The 14,865-nt window shown below is 42.6% G+C and overlaps 2 protein-coding genes across 2 annotated transcripts in view; one reads left to right on the forward strand and one right to left on the reverse strand.

The window, feature by feature from the left end:
* The first annotated feature begins 762 nt into the window (after positions 1-762).
* On the forward strand, positions 763-6,195 carry TCFL5 (transcription factor like 5). Its single transcript, XM_069751152.1, has 6 exons — positions 763-2,036; positions 2,504-2,675; positions 2,748-2,925; positions 3,276-3,495; positions 3,807-3,948; positions 4,717-6,195. The coding sequence occupies exons 1-6, from the start codon at positions 1,393-1,395 to the stop codon at positions 4,846-4,848; spliced, it is 1,488 nt and encodes a 495-aa protein (XP_069607253.1). The 5' UTR covers positions 763-1,392; the 3' UTR covers positions 4,849-6,195.
* A 1,851-nt stretch (positions 6,196-8,046) lies between these two features.
* COL9A3 (collagen type IX alpha 3 chain) overlaps positions 8,047-14,865 on the reverse strand; it is a 62,061-nt gene continuing 55,242 nt past the window's right edge. Inside the window, exons 23-32 of the mRNA XM_069751153.1 lie at positions 14,336-14,389; positions 14,009-14,080; positions 13,663-13,698; positions 12,584-12,628; positions 12,294-12,326; positions 11,368-11,514; positions 10,118-10,172; positions 9,479-9,661; positions 9,252-9,329; positions 8,047-8,757 (exon numbers count right to left, since the gene is read on the reverse strand). Coding sequence (XP_069607254.1) covers positions 8,576-8,757; positions 9,252-9,329; positions 9,479-9,661; positions 10,118-10,172; positions 11,368-11,514; positions 12,294-12,326; positions 12,584-12,628; positions 13,663-13,698; positions 14,009-14,080; positions 14,336-14,389 — 885 coding nt within the window. The 3' untranslated portion in view covers positions 8,047-8,575. The remainder of the gene's footprint in view (positions 8,758-9,251; positions 9,330-9,478; positions 9,662-10,117; positions 10,173-11,367; positions 11,515-12,293; positions 12,327-12,583; positions 12,629-13,662; positions 13,699-14,008; positions 14,081-14,335; positions 14,390-14,865) is intronic.

Below are 14,865 nucleotides of genomic sequence, written 5' to 3' on the forward strand. Positions count from 1 at the left end.
TTCTGCGTGTTTTTTTTTCCGCAGCATGTGCACACCAAATGTCAATTTCACATTGACTAACATTGCTTGTGCACTACACTGCGGATTTGATGCAATTCAGCGCATCCAAAAACGCTGCAGATCCGCAACAAAATCCGCAACGTGTGCACACAGCCTCCCTCTCCTGGTTTTGTCTAACAAATACTGAGGTAAACTACTGACCAAATACTGAACGTGTGACCCTGCCCTAAAGGGCTTCCAGAATAGAACAACCACATGCCAGCTACCTCCCTACAACAGCGCTGCTCACGCCTACAGGCTGGCTGTGGTATTGCAGCTCGGCACTCCAGTGAAAATTGCTCAGGCGCTATACCTGACACGACCTATGTACAGGGGTGGTGCAGTTTTTAAAATAACATTAAGGGAAAAGAACACCTCAGGAGGAAATTTCCAACTAGGGAACTTCATCGCTGTCTTTTGTCTTAAACTAAACTCTGTCTAGAATCTGGTTTCTATTGAAAACAAAACTTGAGGGAGCCCCCTGCAGACTCGGAGAAGAAACTGCAGCCCTCTTCTATCCACCACGTCAGAGAGAGAAAAGTATGAGACGGTCCTAGTCAGGGAGACAGTAAGCCGTACATACACATCAGTGGAGCCTACCAACAAGATGGCGCCCTTCTCATGGAGCGACGTGCGTAGATGGGTCACGTGGGCTGACGCCAACTACGTCAGGTGAGTCTGTGGGCGGACGTCGGCTTCGCCTTCCCCGCTCCTGCTCCAGTATTGTGTGAGCCTCACTCACGCCCCGGAGCGGTGAAGTGCGGGATACCGGCTTCATCTCTCGCTATTTGCACACCGAGCGCCAGGGTTTTACAGACGGGCGGTCAGCTGTGGGCGGTGTTTGCGCGGGTTTCCGCCTTTTATGCGATGACGTCACTGGCGGCGGTTAAGAGCAGTTGCTCCTGTTCTGCCCCCGCGGATTCCTCCTGCGCCATCTTGTGGTTAGCAGCGGCTCCGCAGCTCTTCTAATGCTCTGATGTAATGTGGTAGTGATACCCAGCCTTGTGCCTTTGAGGTTTTGTACTTGCCACAGCGTCTTCTCACGTTTTTAGATGGTTGGTTTCTACTATTATTTACTAATAGGGCATCATAGAGTTAAGTGGCATTGTTTGTTCTTCCTCCTCTGCATGTATTAGTTGCTTGTGAGCTTTTCTATGTGGTTGCTGTCTTGAAGACGATTTATACATTGTCAATTTTTTTTGTCACGGTTTCCTGTTCCTATAGCTATCTCCCTTTATGCTGTTGGAGACATTATTAATTTTAACTCTCTAGTTATTGATTTGGGTGTTTATTGATGTCAGGTCAATAATAGTTTGGTGTTTTACGGCTTTTTTTTGCCTCGCTGATGTTATTATGCTTACACAAGCATACACTGCAACCTCTACCTGCCCCGTCACACCTTCCGGCTCTTTCTCCAGTGTTGGTGAGGACGTGGTTAATGTACAAGCCCCAAATATTGCTGACAGTGATTTAGGCATAGTTGAATTGTCTGAACCTGAATATACCCAACTGCATCAGCTCCTCTGTTCACATGTAGAGTATGAGAGCAATGAGGGGGATGTAGGGACAAGGTTGAGCACCCCTTTCGTTCCATCCAGTAATATGCCCAATGCTTCTCAATATCCATTGCCTAGCGGCTCTGAGGTACAAAGTGGCCTCCCGGTGGTATATCAGCCCACTGATAATAATAAAGTGCATACTAACCAAGCCTTAGTACACGTAGACTTTCGGGAACTGAGGATGATGATGCTTAGTGATGACATGACTGAAAAACACCCCAATGACACTAGTGGTGACTCCTTGGGGGCGGTTCCAAAGCGAGTAAAGCCAATTAGTGACATTATTGAGCTTAATAAGGAAAATGAGAATTTAGGATTCTTGTCGGAAACCAGAATGAAGTCAACAGTTCGTGTTCGTTTAGAGGACATATTTAACCGTTTACCGACAGATGTACCCAGGCGCACGGAGGCGCCAGAATCCAGTGTAAACGCAAACAAGTGTGTATTTTATTATATTTTTTTTTTTTACCTTTTTGTGACTCATTGTTATTTCTTGTGGCTTAACGTTTGCTCATTTTTGGGTTGGATCTAACTGGCTTCTTTGGGAAACATTCCCTAATGTCATATTAGTCACCAGAAAGCTGAGACTTGATATGCTGTGTGGTACTTACGTGTAGAACAAGCTTAGTTAGGCTTCAGTGAAGTACTTTTCCACAAAGAGACCACTATATTGTTAGAAAATAAAATTTACAGGGGTCCAACTGAACATCTGCTTGTTTAGTGTGTAGGTACAAACACGCCAGACGGATCGGTACACGGAGACCTCATTCCATTATAGGTCTCTTGGGACTTCTGGGGATTGTGTAGCACATAGAGTAGATGCCTGGACAAACTACAGATTTTACTTCCATGACAGCTAAGACGGCAAATACACTACACTGTGCCTCTCCATTTTTACATTGCAGTTTGGTGACCTTTTTTCGCAACCCTTCACCGGTCATAGGAACCCAACAGCCGGGCAAATGGACCCCTCTATTGAAAAATAAAGCCACCTTATCGACACTTAAGTTGGTAAATCCAAATCTCAACTTACAGGACACAACTCCTTTAAGAAACGCTGATCCCCACCTTACACAGGTGATTCTCAGTCCCCTTCAGGAAGTGCCAGGGGAAGCACGAGCTTCGCACTGACTACATTTTCTTTTCCAGCCGAGTTCCTCTCTAAACTGGGGGGCATCCTGTCCCCTACTGGAAGCTGCAAAGAACCAGGAGATCTCCCTGTCCCAAGACTTTTCCTTCTGCTACCAGCAGGACATTGAATCAGCAAAGCAAAACTTGAAATCTGAAAATAATTTGTTTCCTAAGAAGGTCTTAATTAAAGTGCAAGGTGAGATTTCTGAGCAGTCTACCAATACTGGGTGCAACAAGAAAAGCCTTTGTGTACCTTCCCAAGTTGCACATGATAGCAGAGTTGAGTGGCCATGACCAGCGTAGGCTTCATCTGAGGTCTGGATATAGAACGTGAACCCCGTTCAGATCGGCCCTCATTATTGTGCTGGGTTTTGCCATCTAGGACAAATGGGGCACAGTATGTGTCTTGTATGCGCTTAGTTAAAAGCATATAACTCCATAATTGCAGCCAAAAACTAATATTTCAGTATTTGCCCAGAGTTACCTTTTCACGTGATAATTTTGGTAATAACAGACCCTTTATATGACTCTGGGATTCTCTTACAGATACGTTGTGTAAGCAATCAATAAAGAAGAGAAGCCGTAGCCGCATACAACAATTGGGCAACGATATGGAGCGGAGAGTCCTGAGTGACATTAAAAACACTTCCCAAGGGACGCCCTGGATAGCTACCCAGGAAAATACTGCAGAGAAGGTGTCTGATAGCAAGCAGATTGGCTTGTTCCAACGCAGAGAAAGACACAATCGTATGGAGAGAGACCGCAGGTGAAGCTGTGGGATTTATTGTATCACATAACTCTAATGCTGTTTTAATATATGTCTTAAAAAAAAGGCTCCTCCCCAAAAATCTTCCCACTGAAAAGGCCAGCTCTGCAAGAGTCCCTCTTTACTGGGCATGTGCAGATGTGGGGACTACAGTCTGATTATGCCTCCAGATTGGGAGGCTTTAATTTGAAGTATAAACATAAAAAAGACAACTTATTCTGGACAGTTTAGCAGTACAGAGATGGTCACCACGTCCAGAACCTGAGGAACCCAAATGCTTCTGTGCCTCAATCTTCTTTCTGTTTCCACAGGCGCAGAATAAGGGTATGCTGCGATGAGTTGAACAGTTTAGTTCCATTTTGCACAGTGGAGACGGATAAGGCGACCACACTGCAGTGGACCACGACCTTCTTAAAATATATTCAGGAGAAACACGGAGACACTTTGAAAAAGGTTAGACATCACCGACAGCTCCAGTTCTTGCCATGGGGAGGTGTGGTAACTCAGCTATGCAGGGGCAGACATAGACCGAAGAGGGCTCCTGGAACAATATATGGGCCTTCTGTAGTCCAACAATGTGACTGGCAGAAGCGGCTTGCTGCTTTGGAGGTTGAAGAGGCCTCCTTACCACTTGGGCCCTTGTGCGGCTTCACAGATTGCACCAATGACATGTCCACCTCTGCAGCTGTTGATTATGAAGATGACTACTTGTTGTGTTCGCCCTGACGTTGGCCATACACATTAGTCGGAGTAACGATTAGTCAGCAGATGACTATCTCTCCCAACGCGACCATACATGGGATCTGGGCCAAACGCCTCTCCCTGTCTTTTCTATACGTGGTTTCTTTCCCTGTCAAATTAAAGGACGAGCCATTGAAATTCCAACCGCCAGATCCTTCTCTTCCACCACAGCTAATGTTAGGGGACTTTTGGGAGACCGTTATACACATTAGATGGGTGTGATATGACAATTTTTCTCTAATGTGAATAGGAACTTTACAGCTAGTACTAAAATATGGTCATAATATTACTTTATTCCCAGCCATTGTACTTGCCCTATCGTTATCAGGCAGTTGCATGGTTTCCCCTGTGGGGTTTTCTGAAGATGTTACCACAATTTGAATAGTTTGGCAGAAAAAACAAAGTTTTGCAGAATTTCTTGCTGTTTTAATATATTACTATCTGCGTATGATGGTTATGGTTCTTTATTCTGAATTTCAGGAGTTTGAAGCTGTTTTCTGTGGGGGAACAGGCATACGATTGAAAGTCTCCAGATCAGAAGGAGCGAAAAGTGGCATAGTCCAGGAAGAGGTCGGCAGCAGCTCCTTCCAAAATATCAGTAACAGGGTGTAGGTTGTGTGACCGGAGCTCAGCACTGAAGGACATCTTTTGTATAGGACTACCTGGACTTCACAGGAGAACAAAGGGCATTTTACAAAAGACTGATGTATGTCAGTTTGTGATATATTACACAAATTATTTCCACCAAAATTTACAAGAACATAATCTGAAGCTGTAGATGTTAACCCTTTTTCACATCCTATATCACTATTTTTTTGTTTTGCAGTCCTAGCTGGATGATAAACACTATTTGGACTCATTAATATGCCCATAATGGTCATCACCTTATTTCCCCACAACCTGGGACACATTTTTGGCTATGTTAGTATAGTGTGTCTGCCATTTGCTGTAGGTTTGTATGAAACTTGGGCCCGTCCTTCCCTCCACAGACGAGGCAGTCCACAGCTCATAATTACACCAGAGTCACTGCTTCATGTTGTCCATAGTTAGGGCAGCATAACCGTGGTGTCAGATACATAGATTTTTATAACATTCAGGCTCAGAAGAATGCAGCGTGACACCCTCAACGACTAGAAATGGGTTGCTATAGTGGTTGTCACTTGATATGCATTACCTGTGTAGGTGTTCAAGATAATTAAGTAATAAGAATATTAGAATTTTACTACTTATGGTCTGACATCTCCAGGTTTGTGTGTGGTTTTAGGAAGAAATGTTGATCTAGCGTAAGTTTTAGGAGCAGTTTTTATCTTTTTCTCTCTGTATTTGCTTTAATGGGGTTGTCCACACCTGGTGAAATCTTCGCTGCACTTTGCAAAATCCTAATGGTTTGTAATCCACACATCTGTAGGATACGATTCCGCTTGCCAGTTCCTGCGGTCCACTGCTTACTCTATAGAACAATGCAAGACACAGCTGAGACTGTAATCGTCACAAAACAACCACTTGAATTTGCAAGTGGAGCCAAATCCCAATAGTGTGTGGATTGTACATTTTTTTTACTGTCACAAGACCAACAGGGGACACATGGCCCAGAGCAAAGGAGCTGCACCAGTCTGGGATGTACATTTTTTATGTTATTTAGCTCTCTGGGGCCATTTCTGATTGGTTGTCCATTGGTGGGCACCCCCTTTAAGTCTAAGATAGCATAGTTCTGTAAAATTCTTGCACTTTACTTATGGGAAATTCCCAGGCGGTCAGGCTTTACCATACTTTAAAGCAGTTGGTGTGACAGAAGGTTTACAGTCTACTGCAAAACCACTACTCCCAGCATATATTGATAGTCACATTCATGCTAGAAGTTGTAAATTAACAAGAACCTCTGGTTGCAGATCTACTTTGCAGCCTTTAGTTAAGTCATATGGGGCTGTATTTATCAGAAGATAGGCATTGTCTCACTAGTCTTAAGGCCCCTTCACATTAAGCGACGCTGCAGCGATACCGACAACGATCCGGATCGCTGCAGCGTCGCTGTTTGGTCGCTGGAGAGCTGTCACACAGACCGCTCTCCAGCGACCAACGATGCCGGTAACCAGGGTAAACATCGGGTAACTAAGCGCAGGGCCGCGCTTAGTAACCCGATGTTTACCCTGGTTACCATGCTAAAAGTAAAAAAAAACAAACACTACATACTTACCTACAGCCGTCTGTCCTCCAGCGCTGCGCTCTGCTTCTCTGCACTCCTCCTGTACTGGCTGTGAGCCGGAAAGCAGAGCGGTGACGTCACCGCTCTGCTTTCCGGCTCACAGCCAGTACAGGAGGAGTGCAGAGCACAGCGCTGGAGGACAGACGGCTGTAGGTAAGTATCTAGTGTTTGTTTTTTTTTACTTTTAGCATGGTAACCAGGGTAAACATCGGGTTACTAAGCGCGGCCCTGCGCTTAGTTACCCGATGTTTACCCTGGTTACCAGTGAAGACATCGCTGGATCGGTGTCACACACGCCGATCCAGCGATGTCAGCAGGAGTCCAGCGACGAAATAAAGTTCTGGACTTTATTCAGCGACCAACGATCTCCCAGCAGGGGCCTGATCGTTGGTCGCTGTCACACATAACGATTTCATTAACGATATCGTTGCTACGTCACAAATAGCAACGATATCGTTAACAATATCGTTATGTGTGAAGGTACCTTTAATGAATCACAATGTGAAGGGGTTTCTTGAGATTGCACAGTATGATATAGCAGGACAGTCACAGACTTTTCTTTATTTGTGTTCTGACATCCTGCTTAATTGTCCAGTTTCTTTACAGATGGGCATATAATCGTTCTATAGTAGAGTCAGTCAATATATATGTTAGCTCAAATGGGCAAACCCAATATATTTGTGGGTACCAGTCTCATCAAGATGGTGTACTGTTCCCTTCCTTTGAGTAGTTTGACATCTGTCTTTGATGAGCTGGTCTCAAAAGGCAGTATACAAGCACAACCAACCATTGTAATAGCACATTGAAGCTAGTCTCACAAGATATTGGCCAATAAACATAGTTGTTCCTCATAGCAACCGTATTCCTAAGCAAAAAATACATAGTTGTTTTATTTGACAGAAATATGATAGAGGTTTACAGGGATTTCAATCTGTGCTACTCTGGGTTCACTAGATATGGAACTGCTATGGGTACGTTACATATACCATCTTTAGAAACTGATTCATATTGAGGTAAAATCTCATTGTAATCCTTTGGTATAGTGTTCTCAAACCTTTGGTACTCCTGATCAGAAGCACCAGATTTGAAACTTCTGCTCTAGGACATTTGGATAAATCGGGTGAGTTCCAGAAACATTGCTGGGTTGGCTCACAGTATGTTGAACAGAGAGAAAATAGGAACTGCCATGGGCACCATACCCTCCCCTATAATAGAAAAATAAGTAAAGTTTTAAAAGTTATGCCAAGAGTATTGTTAAAATAGTTCACAATGTAAAGGCATTGACAAGTAGTGATATTAGTAGTAGTAATAGTGAAGAAATCTTTATATGTATAGTAAACCATCTCTGTTGCGGTGATGGACAATATCTACTTTTTAAAAGGTTGTTAATAAATTGAAAATGTTTTGACCAGTTCTTTTCCGGGTGGTGAAAGTGGCTTTATTCAGTCATTACATCAGATGAAGCAATAGGCTTTATTGTACATACAAGTCACCAAAATAAATACTAATTGTCTTTGATTTGCTGATATTCACAAAGTTTGCAGCCATTTATTTTGTCCAATATGTTAGGGCAGTGCACTAAAATAGGATATCAAATGCACATGATATAACAAATGGACTCTTTATTTTTACAACACATCATACAGTACTTGTCTAGGTCTTGGAGATGGGTTGTTAACAACATGTCTCAGTCACACTGCTGGTGGTGGAGTAGGGTTTTCAAGATGTAAAAATGGAACCATTTGGCCTCCTGTGGAATTTTCTATGTACATTTACTTCTAGCAACGCTAGACTGCAAGAGGAAGAAGTTTCCTTGGTCTCAGTTTGTTGGGTGGGCAGCTTGAAATATGACATAAAGGGTGAGCAGCGTGCCAAGGAAACATGGTCAAAAGACAAGGAAAGGGCTAGAGTGGGTCCAAAGGGGTAAGAAAGGGTAATAGTGAGCTTTAAAATAAAAAAATCATTGTCTAGAATACTTTAATTCAGATATTCTCCAGTTTTGGTGGAGCTGGTACACAACTCCATTCTTGGTTTTTATGAAGGTTTACCTTCTTGAAGGTCTTCTAGAGGAAGGGCTTCCATACAGTAGAGTGCTGTATTAAATAGACAGTTCCTTCTCTATGTTCATTGTGTTGTTTATGACTTTTTGAAGCCAGATTTTCCTGCAGAGACTGCACCTTGGCAAGCAGACGTGTCACATATTCCAGGAGTTCCTTGGGCACCTATAGCACCGTTCCTTCCAGGCTCACCAGGGTAACCAGGCTCACCGTGGGAACCATCCCGCCCATCTCTGCTTGTTCCTGGTACGCCCTGTGCACCTGAAAATATAGTAAAGATCCAATTACAAATCACATTATTATGCAAAAAAAAAAATAAAGGCGAGCCACGATTCAACAAGACCGCTGTTATTCACGCCAGTCTTGATGAGGATGCGTGCTGAAGTCAGATGCTCCTAATTAATAAATGAATAAAAACTGTCAGACAAGTGGCATGCATCTCCATGTGGGTCTCAACACAAATCTTACTCCAGTCAGAATGGAGTAATATTTGTTGTGTAATGAACGCTGCTGCTCGTCATAATTTGACGAGTGAGGGTTGCCACATCCCGTCCTTCCACCAGTTTTGTTCACTTTGTTGCAGTGGAATGAAAATGACGTGTGAAAGCCATGTGTTGCAAAATTGTTAGCGCAGCCTTGCATTGCACCAAAATTTTGCAACACATCAAAGCTTTATAAAACCAAATTTTGATGTAAAATCTTTGATGAATCAAGCCCATGAATTAACAAATTGCGCATTGTGGTAATGATTATACCTGGCTCTCCTTGATCACCGTGTGGTCCATCAATGCCTCGTCCAACTTGTCCTTTGTCTCCTTTCTCACCTGAATTGCCTAGGAAATGAGAAGATATCGGTCAGCAAGTATTACTCTTCTAGAACACCTTCACTTCTTAGGAAAAACTACCCAATGTCCGAATTTTCTAAAGACTTTGAAAACTAAATACCTTCACGGTCTTCTTGTAGACAGAATTCTGTTCTTACCTCTTGGACCTGGTGCTCCCAAATCTCCTGTTGGCCCTCGGTATCCTTGAGGTCCACGAATACCTTGATGTCCTCCAAGGCCAGGAGCACCCTGAGGTCCAGGTGCCCCAGCAGGGCCTGGGCGACCAACCAATCCTGGAGCTAAAGGTCTTCTTAGATTTGCTGCTAGCTGTGCAATTTGATCTGCAAGAACATGGAGCAAAGAAAGGTAGAACACATCAACTTAAGATGGAGACACATATGTAGCTTGTGTCCGTCACTTGTTATCTTTATTGGGTTATGAGTCCAAGGTGCTCAACAAGAAACCAATAAATTAATCTTAACTCTCAGCATCCCATTTTATCCATATATGCTTACACAACTGAGTCCTAGAATAGTTTATCCATTTAGAGGGGCTTGTGCCAAGAAAAGATTGTTCATATCAAGATACTTCCCGTGGTAGCTATTCAAATTTAAGCCATCTTTTCCCTTCAGCCAGGTTAGAAAATTAAAGCTCACACTAGTTTCATAAGGAGCTGCACAAAAGGCAAAACATAAACTCGGCATGAGGTTCTATATTCCAATTCTGCTTGGCAACCTCCAGCTTGACATTGAATGACTGCTCCTGGTGACACCAGTATACACAGCAGAGGCACTCACCGTTGATCATTCCACCGCATAGCTCTCGGATATGCTGCTCACTTGCAAGCTTGCCCTAAAACATGAAAAACATTACTATAAACCATCAATTAAACACCTACATGAGTATAAGGCGCTTTATATGGGGGCCAAAATGCACCAATAAATTCATGAATGCCTATATAGAAATGTGCAAGGCTCAAAACCAATAAAAAATATAGTCTTTACTGGATAACATAATAATTAAAAACATAAAAATAGACATAAAATTCAGACATATAAAATAATAAAGATAGGTAAATGATAATGCCAAGACTCTCTTGTGTGAATACTACAAATCAGTACGGAGTTATATAATGTGCAACCACAGTATTGAGGATGGATACTCAAAAGGTACAAGCCTAAATAGCCACTGCGTTATAAGATAAGGTCTTTTAGACACATACAGGTAAACAGGGAGAGAGTGATAGCACATGAAAGTTCATATAATGATAATAATGCACAGTGGCATGCAGCACATTTTATCAAAGAAAATGCAACTGACGCGCGTTTCGCATTAAGCTTCATCAGGGGGTGTACAGATCTGTAGTATTCACACAAGGGAGTTTTGTCATCGCTTCGTATTTTATGTATGACTTTTGTATGTTAATTTTTTATTCAATAACGAATATATTTTTTAATTGATTTTTCCATTGATTTTGAGTATAGGTATTCTTATAAATCATTAATGGTAAAACAGATGGTTAGCTCAAGAGGATGGACACAGGTCTATTTGTTTCTTTCGTATCTTTGAGTAGCCCATTGTCATGCATGGACTTAAAAGGTATGAATACTGCAACCCGTCTCAATTAAAAATGTCCTGCCTTTTTATGTATTCAGCTGTTATGCAGAGCTATGTGTCTCCATGGTTACAGACCACAAGCAGAGAGCCTTATGCAAAAATATCTGCACCTCATGTCATTAACTTTTTAAATTAAAAGAAACTTATATAATCTTTGCATAAAAATGGAAAAATAAAAGCCTATACTGTGTAAATGGTGCCTAAACTTTATATACTGTGCCTAAAAATGTAAATGTACATTAATGCTTTGGTCAAAGATCTTGTGGACATCAGTTGCAGGGATTGGGAGGCAGCGTTGGCTGACATCATCTGCTATGAGAACACATTACATAGACTGGTGAGGAATGGCAGGATGGTACAGCCTTGGTTGAGCTGCCATGTCAGGCACATTGATGGTCAACCAGAAGGATGTCTGTAGCAAGTTACTTACAGGAACGCCAGATTTTCCTGTGATGCCAGGGACTCCTTGTTCTCCTTGAAAACCCATTGGACCTGGTGGGCCAGGTACTCCTAGTACCCCAGATGTGCCGTTGGGTCCTGAAATACCTTTAGGACCAGTTTCACCTCTCACTCCTGGCTAATAGAAAGACAAAGTGCAACACAAAAGTGAGAAGCAGATAAACGGCACACAGTGGCAAATATGTCACCACCTACAACCTTACAAGAATGACTGCTTCACCAGGTTTATTAAGACATAAACCCTAAGTAGCTTCTCCAATTTACTACCCCTTAGGTTCCCTGGTCTTCAGTAACCGTAGGCCCTGAGCAATGCTGACACGACTGTATGGGCACCACTGTATGGTTCTGTGTCTACCGGTTGGTCTTCAATACTCATGGACATATACGACAAGAAGGGGGCTGGTACTATTGTATGTAGTTTGCACAATTCTCTGCGTACTACTATATATTTTCCACAACTGTAATTGATGATACTATTTTTGTCTGCTGTAACTGCATGGGACGGGCCTCTAAAAATGGCGTATCTGCCACATATGATCCTTAGCATTTGCAGCATGCTTCATTGCAGAACTCTAGGTCATTTTTCAGGTGGTGTCCTAATTTAAAGGGGTTGTCCAAGTTTGGCACAAATGTACAGTCACTCACATACCTGCAGTCATATGACCACTTGGTCTCGTCGCCGGCACCAGAAAATCCTCACAATATCTGAGGATTCTCAATGTCACATAGAGTGAATGCAGAGTCTGTGAAAAACCTGGACACCCCTTTTAAGGAAGTTTCTCTGGATTGTTAAAGTCCATGTAAATCCTTCAGTTTTAGGTACTTCCTTTTCTCAGTTGTACCCTACAAAATGGATCTTAAGGGAAATGAATTAAAACATTCATAAAATTCTCTTACCTCTCCCTTCTGTCCGACTGGGCCAAATGGTCCCTACGAGACACATAGAGAAGAAAGAAAATAATAGTGTCTGTGATTTCTGCTACCATTAATATGGACATGCCCAACATTATACGGGGCCAATTTTGGTTTCACCAGCCACAACTAATTCAGGTGCTAATAAATTCCGGGGCAAGCGTGTCTTTGTGCCTCGCGCCTCCATGATCTCTTTAGCACTCTGTGTACTCTGCTTATGGTTATGTGAGGATATGGTCTGTGGTGGGGCTTACCCTGGACCATCCATTACTTACCATCTCTCCTTTTTCTCCTGGAAGTCCGTCAGATCCAGCAATGCCCTAAACAAAAGTAATAAATTTTAGACCTGAACTGGAAATATTCCTAGGGATTTATAGATGTCATTATCATGGGGCACTCTTATGGAGGTCATTGAAATGCTGTTATTGTGGTACTGTTACAGGGGCCTGTAAGCCTGGTGCTGTTGTAGAATACTTTGATAATGTTATGGGGGATACAGACAAGCAGTGTTAGGGGGCTTGTACTTTTCATGAGCGCAGATGGGCAGAATCTAAGAGCTCTGACTGACGCTCTTATGGAATGCTCAGATGACTATCATTGTTACATAGCCACCTGATGTGGTTATGGGGGCGCTATTATATTGTCTATTTGGTTAGTACTACTTTAGGGAAATCCAATGAAGTTGTGGAAGCTCTGTAAGGCCGGTTCCTGAAGAGCGTATTACAGGTGCACTTGTCCATGCATGATGACGGGTCTAACCCAAACTCACAGCTTCATAGGTATCTAATAAGCTGAGTTTAGGCCATTACACTCCTGGTCGGGCTGGACTTGTGTCCATAATAAGGGCTTGCAAATGCGCCTGTAAAAGACTTGTCTGAACCTGGTCTTATGTGGTTAATCTGGTTGGCACTCTCACTATCATGGAGCACTCTTACTGTGTTGGCACTTCTCTGAAGTCATTGTGGTGGGCACTGTTATGTATAATTCTAACTTAAGTGTCCCATTAGAACAGATTTAACCATCCGACAGCAGCTTTCTGGTCTCATAAACACTCGACTGAGCCCTTATTTGTATTTACGAGTCAGGAGAGATACCCGTTTGCCCCAAATGTCAGAGAGCTATGGCCAGATTTACAATTACAGGGCATTCTGATGCTGCTATGGAGTGACTGTTAATCAGGCACTATGGTTAATGAGAATGTGATCCATGTTTCGGGTTAGGTTTAATTATACAGTGGTCAGTTTGTGCTGATTGTAGAATGTCCTGGAAAGCTGGCCTCTCAGTATATCAGCTTCATTGGTTATCACCAAACTCAAGGGTTGTTTGTAATAACGCAGCCTCTCGCCATGCTCACCTGGTTGCCTTTGGGGCCAGCAGCTCCGACAGGACCCTGGAGGTGAAACATTAAGGTTAAGCTGTGATTTCCGTCAAACATTCCTGCACAGTGTGCTGTCACTGCCCGCTGTATTCATCACTGATTAATTCAGGGTTTTAATGAGGGATTAAAGTTTGGGCATCTTACATGAGGAGTCTGCGGGTGTCAGGGTCATTAATTCTGGTTGGTTAGATAAGGGAACAGTCCAGAGCTCAGCTCTCGTCACATCTAACTGGTAGATTAATTTATCTCATATCTATCTATCTATCTATCTATCTATTATCTATCTATCTATCATAAAATTCCTTTTATACAAGACTCTTACTCGTTCTCCAAATCCACCACGGATCCCAGTAGGTCCAGGTAATCCAGGATCACCAATGTTGCCTTTTGGACCCTATATGAGATATGAAAAGCAAGTAAAAAAACATAAAATAATTATGATGACCATTATAAAGAATCTATACAAATTTCTTAAATTAAAGTTACTGATCTACATCTCATTCAGTGGTCCAGAAGTGGATCTTGAGCAACAATGCATTGCCATTGGGTGTTGAAAGACAGCTCCTCCCTCTTATCATATTGGCGTCTTATGAGTCTTTATAGTAAGTCAATATTGTGAGATTTTAACATCAAGCAATGAATCACTGACCTGAAAACCACGAACTCCAGGAGCTCCAATAGGTCCTGACAGACCAACACCACCCTGTGGAGAGAAATATATTCCGTTTTACGCAGTGGTGATGGTCTGGTTCAATCCCACCACAGCTGACACAGAACATAAAGGATTTTTACCAGTAGGTAATTTGCATATATGAGAAGTAGCTTTTTAGAGGCTACATTGGGCTTGGGGCCATATAGTTATAATTGATCCTAACCCCTTCCTTATGGTCAGTTTCATCCAAAGAGGAAACCTCAAAACTTAATGGTAGCAAATAAGTGCAGAAAAAATAGCCTAAGAGTCATGCCTCCCTTGTGTCCTATGTTGAATAGAAAGGGCATACCAGCTTTGAGGTTTCGTGTCTCACCATAGAAAAAAATGGTGATGGGATGACAGAAAACAAAATGGAAAGAAACATACTGCACTTTGAGTATTGTGAATGTCCCTTCCCATTTCTGAAGGCATGACGAATATCCACAGGAGCTTCAACGAAATTATGACCAAGTAACTCATCTAGTCTA

This window comes from Ranitomeya imitator, chromosome 2 (assembly GCF_032444005.1).
Source record: "Ranitomeya imitator isolate aRanImi1 chromosome 2, aRanImi1.pri, whole genome shotgun sequence".
NCBI classification, from domain to species: Eukaryota; Metazoa; Chordata; class Amphibia; order Anura; family Dendrobatidae; genus Ranitomeya; species Ranitomeya imitator.

Excerpts from the sequence above, each read along its gene's own strand:
- TCFL5 (XM_069751152.1), top strand. The coding sequence starts at position 1,393 with ATGCTTACACAAGCATACACTGCAACCTCTACCTGCCCCGTCACACCT. Across the intron at positions 2,926-3,275 it reads GGTCTTAATTAAAGTGCAAG|ATACGTTGTGTAAGCAATCA; the intron begins GTGAGATTTCTG and ends ATTCTCTTACAG. Across the intron at positions 3,496-3,806 it reads CGTATGGAGAGAGACCGCAG|GCGCAGAATAAGGGTATGCT; the intron begins GTGAAGCTGTGG and ends CTGTTTCCACAG.